The sequence below is a fragment of the Pieris brassicae genome, chromosome 7, assembly GCF_905147105.1.
Source record: "Pieris brassicae chromosome 7, ilPieBrab1.1, whole genome shotgun sequence".
Classification (NCBI taxonomy): Eukaryota; Metazoa; Arthropoda; class Insecta; order Lepidoptera; family Pieridae; genus Pieris; species Pieris brassicae.
This window is the reverse complement of record NC_059671.1, coordinates 5,351,574-5,363,008: the sequence shown is the minus strand read 5'-3', so window position 1 is coordinate 5,363,008 and position 11,435 is coordinate 5,351,574. Positions and strand designations below refer to the sequence as shown.

Sequence of the window (11,435 nt, the reverse complement as noted above, 5' to 3'; positions counted from 1 at the left end):
TTGTGCTTCAAAGAATTACAATATCTTTGTTTTCTTATCCAAGTTATTTCTTAAGGTTCTCATATCAATAATTATTTATTTCTGAACCTAAAGCTTTTACTTCAAGCATACAAGTAATAGATATTTTGCATGTTCATAGTTTTATGATTATTTTTAGGTGTATACATAATGGTATTAAAAATTAATACAAGATCCTAAAAAACACAACAAATTAATTAAGGGTACTGAATAAACTTTTAAACATAATATTATTTATTTTTTATATCCCATTAGATTTTTATACCTATGAATTTTCTGTTTCCTTATACCTGCAACAAGAAAAGTTATTTTAGTAATATTTAAATAAAGCGCTTCTCATAAATATCTTTATTAAAATGCATTTAGTGATTGGTGACTTGCATGCACATCCATTTCAGATTATTACTAGGAAAATTTTGACTATAACTTTAATTGCAAATCACAATTGAGAAAAACTCCTTCCAACCTAATTCTTTTACAGTACACTGTTGTGTAGACATGTATTTTGGATGTTCAGTGTAAGATCCTAAACATTTTATATTAAAATTTAATATATTTTATGTGTCTATGTTATTTTTAATTAGAAATAAATAAATAAACTCACTTGCAAGATACACAGGTATAAAAGACAGTCTGCCCTTCATCAGCCGATCTCAACTGCAGTGTAGCATATGACATTCTCTCACAACCACATTTAGGACACTTCCTCTCAACAACTGGGCCTTCAGGATTGTCCAAATTTAAAATATTTTCATTTGCTATGACAGAAACTGTGTTGAAGTTAATAGTGTAATTGAACTTAACCTTGTTGAAATCTAAAAAAAATATATAGAAATTAGAAATAAAGAGAACATTTCTATTTATACTAAAATAATCTGTATTTTTGTATCTATTAAACACTATCTAGTCCTCTGACAGAGTAGTGATCACTATTTTAGTGTACAAAGTATTTTAATATTTTATTAATACAATGAACCAGATGAAGATCTCAGTACAGAATGTATACAAACTTGTAGCAACACTGAATTTTTAATTATTATTAAAAACAATCACTTACTTTCTGGTTCATAAATTGATTTGCATGCATAGCATTTAACAAGACCAAAATCATTTAGTAACGGTAGTATAGATCCACATCTTGCACAAAATGCTGTAGTACTAGTAAAGGGTCCCACCTCTGCCATAATTGGTACTGAAATAAAATAATTAAGGTTTTGGTGCTATACATTTTTTTAGCATGCATTGTGTACAAAGCTGATATGCCATACTAAAGCTCAATCTTTCGAAATCCTATAAAACACTGGGATTGTGTTACACAAATAAGTCTTCGTGCAAAAAAATTATATATGTAAGCCTGAACACTGCACGACTACAATGTTTAACAAATCTACAACTATTTAGCTCATAATTACATCAAACATACAAAAATAATGTTTTGAAATAAGTATATATTCCTATTAAAATATTTATATTTATTTGTTCATATATATTTATTTTGGTCACCTTGTGTGAATTATATATATTCTTTGACATGATTTCTATACATAACCTGTGGTTGTGGCTAGTGTATAATAATTTGTAAATCATAGAGTATTCGAATAAAAATGTTATGTACCGCCCTCTTGATTTCGGCACCGAAACTAAAACAACAAAACTTAAGAAATATATTTTGTATATATATTTGTGATTGAATTTTGTTTCAATGTTTCACACAAAGGAAAATAGCCATTTATAAAAATACTTGTCAATTTATTTTACCTATTGTGTCTAGAAGGAAAACTGTCAACCGGGTGTAAAAGACAATAAGACAAACATTAGCAAAATTTTTAAAACCTGGCAGATATGGCAGAAAAATTAGGATGGTAATATTTAAACTGTTTAGCAGCTTTGTAAGTATAATACTAGCGGTCCCAACAGACGTTGTCCTGTCTTAACTAGGAATATTAATTTCGAATTGGTATAATAACTAAAAAATATATATTTGGCCACGTGAAAAACAGATTTTCAAGATTAATGCCACAAACAATTAGCGACTGTAATTATTTTATGTATATTTTATCAATATAATTACTCCGATCGAAGCATTTATTTTAAGCGATATTCATTTTTCCTACATCCTCATTGATATTGATATTTGTAGCACGTATGCTGTCAATGTTATGTCAAAGGCTGTCAATGTTATGTCATAAGGTTACATGAAAGAAGTTTGGATTGTAAAGGCATTATGCACTCAAAAATACATTTGCTATCGTAACAAAAGTATTCTTAAATTTTCTAATTTTCCGCACAATTTTCTTAATTTTTCATAGGGACCTCCTGACAATATCAAACGCAACAAAAAAAGAATAAGCGAATTCGGTCCAGCCGTTCACGCGTGATGCTGTGACCAAGGGAAATAGTGATTAATTTTTATATTTTATTAATTTTATGGCTTGATAACGAGACCTTTAAGCCAAGTCTTATTTTCGGTAACTAATTCTCATTCAAAGAAAACAAAGTTTTACCGGATTAAAGCTATTTGTATTATTAGAAACTTATAATTATTTACATAATTTTAAATTTAAATTTTTCGCGTGCTTTACAGCGTGTGTGGTCACGGTGACTAAACAAAAGGTGTTGAATGTCAAAAGTATCACAGAGTTGTGTTATCTGTACTTATATCCCCGGAGTTGGTATCGACTAAAGCATAGAATAGTCATATGACTAGTCTATGCTTTGTACACTGACAGTTGTGAACAATATTATCTTTTATCATTATTAAGCCGGCCTCATAATCTGTGGGCTACACAAAAACACTATTTAATTTTTGCAAATATTTTTGCTACCGTAAAATAGACCTCCAAGCTAAATTGTGTTAATAGTTTCTTGTTCTAAGTTCTTAGTACTTGCTAAATATAATACTAATTAGCACCACAAAGGTGAAACAGACGTCCACTAATCGCTACATCAGATTCAAGCAACTTTATTATTTATTTCAGAATTACAGATAAAAGTTTTTATTCCTACCCATTCAAATTAATTCGGGTAAATTCTTGTTCTTCTGAATTACTGATACCTATCTAAGGAAAAGAAGACTTATCAATAAAAATTCATTCAATTCATCATCAGTCATGGATGTACCTATGGTGTCATTTCCGCAATCAATGGATTTTCCACCAGATCAAATAGCAATGGATACAGCAGAGGTTGTTGAGAAACCCACCTCACAACCTGCGGAGTTAACAGGACCTCAGAGTGGAAGACATGAAGAATTTTCAGTTGAAAAGGTTTTGGACAGGAGAGTTAAAAATGGAAAAGTTGAATATCTTTTAAAATGGAAAGGATACTCAAAGTGAGATAAACATTTGATTACTTTAAGAATATTGTTTTGTGTTTTTGTTTGTAATGGATGAATTCTAAAATTATTTACAACAGCTTTAGAATGATATTGCATAGGATATTCATTTAGGGTATATTTCTAATACTCTTTGCAGTTATATATTTTTCTGAAATATTTCTTAAATTTTTTTTTGTATTTTATTTTTTAATTACCATTAATATTATATTTATTTCATGGTATTGTTTAGCTTTGTTGTATGTGTCTGAGTGAGAGATATATTATGTTTCAATTAAATAATGCATTCCATGTAGTTCTAATATATTTCTTCAGTGAAGATAATACATGGGAACCTGAAGATAACTTAGATTGTCCAGAACTAATATCTGCTTATGAAGAAGCACGGCTAAAGAGGGAGCGGGAAGCTCCTCCTCCAACAGAGGCTGTAGATGAAGGTCAAACCACAAGGAAGCGGTCAAAAAGAGGCGATAAGAAGAAAAATAGAGTAGAGGTAACTCCACGAAACAAATATTTTATTTAGATTATTACCGGCTTCACTGATCTAGTAATCAGCATGCTTCCTTTTAGAGATCCTGAGTTTAAACTCAGATGGGGTTTAAATAAATGATTACAAAACATACAAGATTCTATGCTGTTTTAAATATAATTTCAAACTTTGTGTATCTTTTTATCACAAGTTTGTTGTGAATTCCAGGAGATAGAAAAACCTAGAGGGCTAGCTAGGGGTCTGGCTCCAGAGAAAATCTTGGCTGGACAACTTTTCCATGGAACTCTCTTTTTTTTAGTTCAATGGTGAGTGAAATATATTCAAATCAATGGATTTGAAATTTTTGCTTCATTAAGCAGGTTTAAAAATTCATCATCTTTCTATTTTGTATGTCCCTGTAGATATACACATGGCATATAGTTAATTATTCTCAACTCATGACAACATGTACGAAGCCCGGCAGATTTTTTTGTTTTAAGGTTTGAGGGTACCATCTTTAAAAATAAAAGATATTCCAGGCACATAAATTTAATTAATGACCTCCTTGCCTTTAAAGAAATTGATGCTGAAATGTGTTTAGCTAATTGAAATTGCTTAGTAACCTTTTATTCTTAAAATCGTGTATGATTATTTCAGGGAAAACTGTACTGAAGTGGATGTAGTCCCAGGCCATGACTTAGGTCAAGCTTACCCTGACTTTGTAATACGGTATTATGAATCTTGTGCACCATTTAGTGTAAGGCACCCAGTTGGCTTAGTGCCTAGGCCTGCCCCTGAGGTAAGTACTTACTATATAAGAAATATATTCTTTAAGCACTATCACTATCATAATGAAACAAATAAAATTATATAAAATTATGGTACCTCTCAAATCAGTACTACAAAGTTTCTATAACCAAAGACTTTATTATGTTACTTTAGATGACCATTTTCTGCAGTCTTTAAACAATTTTAAATTATCTATGACTGTGTTTCTACGATTGTCTATCTATGCAATGTTACAGATTGACATATTATCTAGTGCCATACCCATTTTTCGCTATATTACATATGCTTTATTAAGGTAATATTATAATTAATCATTATATATGGCCACATTTTTATTAATATTTTGTAGCAATTACTTGTAATAAACAATCAATGTAATGATATTAATTGGAGTCCAGTTCCATAGTGAATGGAACTAATGGTTCATATTGATGAAAATATTTTTTTTGTTAGATAGTGAATAGGAAACATGATGTATATAACATCTTGAAAATGAAAATAATTTCCAGCTTTGTTTAAACAATCATGGAACTAATGGTTCATATGATGAAAATATTTTTTTTGTTATATAGTGAATAGTAAACATTATGTATTTACATATTTACATATAACATTTTGAACATGAAAATTAATTGCAAAAAATTTAATCTATAATTAAAACTACGTGTTATAATATCCAATATTTTTATAGCTTCCAATAGAAGAGCCAGAACCAAATACAGATGCCCCAATGGAGGTCAATGAACCCTTACCAGAGGTCAATGACCCCGTACCTGAGACGACTGGTAAGTGTATATTTAATACCATTTTGTTATAGATAACGAAAGGTGAAATTTAATTGCCTTATTGTCTTTTGGATTAAGGGTCAGATTCATATTTATTTTTATATAATCTTTGAAAAATATTTTTTTTGAAGTTATTATGGCGGGTTAGAGAAAAATGATGAAAGTAATTTATAATGTACAATATAATAGCGATAACTTATAAAGATTTAGAACGACCACATAATACCCTGTTGAAGGAATAATTAATACCAATATTTATTGTTGTGTTATGAGGAGACGCAGGTACTCAAGAGTTGCTCTTTCGCATTGATTTGATGCTTCTGTAAATAAAATTGAAACATATACATATTACCTTGAAATACATGTATATCATCTTTATATGAGTAAGAGAAAACGTCTAGTTTTTTACTTGAAACTGGCATAAAGTTAAAACTATTGCCTATAAGTATTGTCTTTTGTTAACATGGCTTTTACACATTAAGAAAACACTTTTTAAACGGATTGAAGCTATGTATTATTATTATAAACTTATAATTATTTACATAATTTTTTCCGACGTTTCGCGTGCTTTACAGCGTGCGTGGTCACGGTGACTGAAGACAAAAGGTGTTGAATGTCAAAAGTAATTATAAGTTTATAATAATAATACATAGCTTCAATCCATTTAAAAAGTGTTTCCTTATTGCCATTATATTTTAAAAAACAAAAAAACGTCTGTATTGCGGGATGGGATGCAAGTGACCATATTTATGCAGCCGCGGTTTATAGTACGGTTTGTTTCGTGTATAAGCATCACACAGTATGCCGTATTTGCGATACGGCCTCTGCACTAATGTTTTATTGTCGACTAAGTATGACAAATATATTTATCTGAATAAAAAAAAACGTGACTAAGTACAATTGATACAGTCTTCAATAATATTTTTTGTATATATAAAAAGTGGCATATTGCAGGGACGAATAGCGTTCGGGATATGGACTATTACACACTCGAGCTTTTTCATTACCTTTTACGAAGTCGTGCGTTCTCTTTTCCAACTATCAAAATGTTTATTAAAAAGAAAAAAAAACAACCAAGAAGTTTTTACTAAAAAAAAATCATAGAAGTTTTTATGATTCATGCAAATATTTCAAAAAAAAGAAGCTACTAATTTGTTTCTATATCAGATTTAATGATTTGATTGAATGAGTTAGGTTAGGTTTCATTTCATCTCATTAAATTTCATTTTCATTTCATATCAATAAAATTTTTTTACTGAAGATTTTTTATTTTCAAACGGTTATTTAGCTACTTGGGCCATGTTATCAGAAGAGATGCGAATAGTTTCGACGAGCAGGTAATGAAAGGGAGGAATGATGACAAATTCAGTCAATTATAGGTCTCAACATCCCTAATGCACTGTGATAGGGTGGTGTGGAGGCAACAAACTGACACTACGAAGAAAAAGAAGATATTTATTATATAGGGACCCTTCGATGCGTGACGACAATAATTGCGTACATAACGTAACTAGAAGGAAAGAGTTTTTAATACCAAACCAACCCTGATTCCTTCATCATAGATGGTCATGCAGATTCTTGCAAAGCAATTAATTTAACTTAAACTTGCAAGTAATTTAGACTCATTAGAATGTCGGCGGAGTCAGCAAAAAATATTATATTTGCACGATATTCTTAATGTGCTTATTTACTGTCGTTAATTTCTCTAAAAATTTCTCCGCCATATGTGATTCACAACTGTCACATGTGCTTCGTATGAAGCTGCATAATGTTTCGGGTTTTAGCTAATTATGACACTAATGATGAGGATGTTGATATTTTCCACCTCACCAAAGGTGATGAGAGGAATATTTCTTAATATAATATAATAGGCGGGAATACTTTGACTTTGTTTAGCAGTAACACTTTAGTATTTTCTTTGAAACATTTAGTATTGATTGTCGTCTGCTTAGTGATACATTCCTTATACTTTTTTGACGTGTTATGGAAAAATGATGAGAGTAGATTTTTACAATGCGCGCGCACGCCGTCGCAGAAAACCGACGCCCCTGAAGTTAGCTATAGTCAACATTTTAGGTTTTTCAAAAAAAGTTACAAACAAAGTAAGAGTAAGAACATTTGCGTCTGTTTGCGTGAGACCTGACAACTGTTTTCACGATATTTATGTATCTGTGTTTCTGGACCTAATATAAAATATATAATATTATAATATTTTACTGTGACTATAAGTGATAATAACTTTGAGTACGTTTGTAAAATTTGGGGTTAGTTGACGGTTTGTATCATATATTTACATCAAAACTAAAATTAATTTTCTCATTCTTAATGTGTAATAGGTTTATAAATAAATTAATAATATATACAAATAATATTAATTATTTAAGTCAGAAAAAATTAAATTACTCAAAATATTAAATATTTCTTTCTTAAAGTTATCTTTAAATTTTTAATAATAAAATTTATCGTCATATTGTCTCATACCATAAAATAAATTTTTATACATATTTATAACACGCGAATAAACTTAAACGAATCCTCAAATTAATCAACGCGAGAAATAATAAAAAAAAACTATTTTAATTTTTGATTAAATAATGCCGAGCAATGTAAAAAATTGTAACCGAAAAAAAAATGCAACTCGCAAAATAAAAAACTTCATAAACAACCGCAGAAAGGTCTCGAATGTATAGGTTTATAAATAGTAAATATCAATATGTGTATAGTGCATGCTAAAAATTTTTTTTTTATATTTAACTAGTGCGTTATAATAAAAGCTTAATGTATAAAATACCTTTTTTCTGTTGTTAGTGTCGTTTTTTCTACGAACGTAGAAAAAGAAGTAAGACATAAAAATTAAAAAGATTTTTCAGCTTGTTACGCCCAAAAAGTATAACTTCTAACGCGTGCACATTAGTACACACACTTTTTTTTTATTCAGTAATTATAATTTTTGTTCAAATTGTTTCAGAATTACCCGCAGAACAACAAGAAACACTACCAATTACGGAAAGTGAATCCCAACCGTTAGAAGTTCCTGTTAACTGAGACTTTGTTGCTTAGACTCACATTTGTGTCCGTTTTATGTAGTTGCCTCAGTTTATTTGTGATAGAAAAATGTAATAATTAATCTTAGGTCGACAAGTCTAGTGTCAAAATAATAACATTTCATTAAAATATTTATTTACTCCTGCTAAAAGCAGAGCCTATACATAAGAACAAAACTGTAGCTTCATATATCTAACCAATAGTAAACGCAATAATGATACATGTGTGTATTTGGAACAATACGACTAACATCGCTTTTTGAATAGTATTTGTAAAACATACGTGGTTCAAGTATTACGTCACGAAATTTTTGGAGATTCTTCCATTATGAGGTGTAAAGTACTGGGAAGTCGAAAATAATATTATCAATAACGCGTAATTCAATCCCCGCCCCGCATCGTAACCTATTACAAGAGGAACCCCCCCCCCCCCCCACAAATTCTTTACGTAATACTCGAACGGCCCCTACCCAATGTTTAAAAAAATAACAACCATGATAAGTTTCTGCAGAGATTAGTAAAAATAAAATAGACTTTACGTTTGGATAAGTTCCTTTAACGTAGCACAAATTATTAAATATTAATGTGCCAATTAAGTCCTTTCTGCGGTAGAGGGCGTTATATTCATTTTACAAAGTCAGTTTTAGTTTATTTTACTGAGGTGGTTACTATACAAAATAAGATTGAAATTGATCATTTTAAACCGACTTCAGAAAAAGAAGGCGGTTTTTTTTTATTTTAAGTATTAGTTTAAAGAAGCTCTAAGAGATATACGATATGTTTTGGTTGTCAAAATAAATAGTTCAATTAAAATCAATGCAATTATATATGAGAGTCATATTTCTAAGTCCCGGCTCTGAATCGTGTTAAGTAGACGTTGCGTGCTAAAGCTCAAAATTTATGTATCGTAGTTCAAATCGAAGACAAGGACATTCCTAGTATTAGCTACTTAAATATTTTTTAGATAACTATAGGCTTCAAAATAATTATATCGACAAGGAAAGAAATAAAATGTTTTTAAATATGTATATTTTATTTACACTTAAAAATAATCCCTGTATAAAAAAAACTAAACAATAAAAATATCAATAGGTACAATGCTTTGGCATTCGTCGTTTTTTTTATTTTGTAACTTAACAATAACAGTATTTGTAATTAAAATCAAAAAGATATTTCCTTTTTTTCTTCAAATTCTATTATTTTTCATAGAAATTTGTAAGTCGCTGTCTTTTAGTTTGTCAATTTCTCGGTTGTCATCTGGAGATGTATGCTAATTTTGTATGTCTAGTGCTGACGATAGAGGGCGCTGTTTCAATTCAATAAAATATTGAGCGTTCTGCCATGGTAGAACGTAATAGACAATTTTATCTACATAAAAAAGATAATCTTTTTTGTAAGTAGAATTTAAATGAATAATTTATTTTTCATCATTATCACATATTCCCGTGAAGTGATTAACTAAGATGCTCTGTGATGATATTTGAGTTAACCGCAAAAGCTCACGTAAATTAATAAAGCTTCTAAAATTCAAAACAAGATGGCGTTGTTTTTATTCAAATAATCTGGCATGGTAGTTGTAAAATACTGTTGGCGCAAATAATATGTAAGATTGTGTAGCTTACATAATACAACTGTAAGAATACATTTGTATTTAAAACTTGAGCAGTCTAGTTATTCAGAACCATCCAAATAGTTTCTTTAATCCTTAAATATCCCATATCTTAAAGGCAAGATAAATTAATCTTAAAATAGGTCGTAATTATTGATAATTACTTATTAATACTTTTGCTCAGATTGTATATAGTGTTACCCAGTCGTTAACATTTATAATCTATTAATAAATGGTGCGATAGAAGCAAAATTTTCACACTCAGGGATGCGTTTCCCTTTCATTTCAAGACATGATTCGGCGCATAGATGTCCCTCAAACCAAGCACCGAGCATCTTCTTACATTGTGCACAGTTCTCGATACATACTTCTAAAGGATCATATCCTGTTGCTGTGAACAAAAATGATTACATTATTTATTTACAGTATCGAGTGACTACTACTACGGAAAAGGAAAATACAATTGAAGTCTTTAAGAAATTTTTAAAATTAGTATAGTCTCAAAAATAAACTTCAATGTTATCTGTTATAACCAATTGCAATAAGTTAAAATATATGTTTTCAATTATAAGTAGACGTTTTTCTAAACTTGCTGGAAGTGCAGGTAATCATAGTAAATCATCATATAATAATCATAGTATAATTATCATAGTTAAGCTTTCAAATGTATTAGCATTTATCTCTTACTTATCCATGTTATATGTTACAAGAAACGAAGAACCGTTGTGAAAGGAACGTCAAGTGTCACCTAAATGAGAAACGCCTCTGATTTTTGTTGAATTGTGTTCTGTGTTTTTGGGAATTCACTCTCACTCTTGCCATTCACTTAAGTATTATAGATAAAAGACTCGCAACTCTTCGTGTCAGGCAACGGAAGCCAGCGAACTTTGATCTTGTTTTTTGTTTCGTTATAAAGATCAAACTTAGGGTCATTCACCTCTCAGGGTTTATGAAATTAAAACTGTTCAGCTACTTATTAGCTGTAATTTACATCGATATGTACGTAGGCAATAGCCTTTATCGTATATACATAATATATTGACGTTGGTAGTTCAAATTATACATACAATATTATATGTTTATCAATCTCTTTGAAAATAAATAAACATGACGGGACTTAATAACAATTGTCTTTTGTTATGAATAACTTCGAGGGATACTCTACCAATTATCTTAGAAAATTTAATGATTTTACAGACAAAGATAAAAGGTTAAGGTTATATAATTTGAAGCAAAAAACCAAAGTCATTTCGTAATTTATTTTATTAATACTTATAGATTTCTCGCAAAAATCAAACACTGGTCGCACGAGGTCAAGTGCAAGCAATAAGCATTGCGTAAGTACTCTGGTGAAAGTGATGTTATTGGGGTCATTGTCTTTGAACGT

The 11,435-nt window shown here is 29.9% G+C and overlaps 2 protein-coding genes across 2 annotated transcripts; one reads left to right on the top strand and one right to left on the bottom strand.

The window, feature by feature from the left end:
* Positions 1 to 247: 247 nt before the first annotated feature.
* LOC123712000 (DNA-directed RNA polymerase I subunit RPA12) lies at positions 248 to 1,434 on the bottom strand. The gene is made up of 4 exons (XM_045664901.1): positions 1,287 to 1,434; positions 1,076 to 1,210; positions 623 to 833; positions 248 to 308 (listed from the first exon to the last, which is right to left on the bottom strand). The coding sequence occupies exons 2-4, from the start codon at positions 1,200 to 1,202 to the stop codon at positions 284 to 286; spliced, it is 363 nt and encodes a 120-aa protein (XP_045520857.1). The 5' UTR covers positions 1,203 to 1,210; positions 1,287 to 1,434; the 3' UTR covers positions 248 to 283.
* A 1,353-nt stretch (positions 1,435 to 2,787) lies between these two features.
* LOC123712437 (chromobox protein homolog 1-like) lies at positions 2,788 to 9,455 on the top strand. The gene is made up of 6 exons (XM_045665517.1): positions 2,788 to 3,349; positions 3,668 to 3,845; positions 4,050 to 4,147; positions 4,479 to 4,620; positions 5,302 to 5,395; positions 8,364 to 9,455. The coding sequence occupies exons 1-6, from the start codon at positions 3,129 to 3,131 to the stop codon at positions 8,438 to 8,440; spliced, it is 810 nt and encodes a 269-aa protein (XP_045521473.1). The 5' UTR covers positions 2,788 to 3,128; the 3' UTR covers positions 8,441 to 9,455.
* Positions 9,456 to 11,435: the final 1,980 nt, after the last annotated feature.

Coding starts and splice junctions, on each gene's coding strand:
- LOC123712437 (XM_045665517.1), top strand. CDS start 3,129: ATGGATGTACCTATGGTGTCATTTCCGCAATCAATGGATTTTCCACCA. Junction 3,350..3,667: donor AAATGGAAAGGATACTCAAA/GTGAGATAAACA, acceptor ATATTTCTTCAG/TGAAGATAATACATGGGAAC. Junction 4,621..5,301: donor TGCCTAGGCCTGCCCCTGAG/GTAAGTACTTAC, acceptor ATATTTTTATAG/CTTCCAATAGAAGAGCCAGA.
- LOC123712000 (XM_045664901.1), bottom strand. CDS start 1,202: ATGGCAGAGGTGGGACCCTTTACTAGTACTACAGCATTTTGTGCAAGA. Junction 834..1,075: donor ATCAATTTATGAACCAGAAA/GTAAGTGATTGT, acceptor TATTTTTTTTAG/ATTTCAACAAGGTTAAGTTC. Junction 309..622: donor TATACCTGTGTATCTTGCAA/GTGAGTTTATTT, acceptor TTCTTGTTGCAG/GTATAAGGAAACAGAAAATT.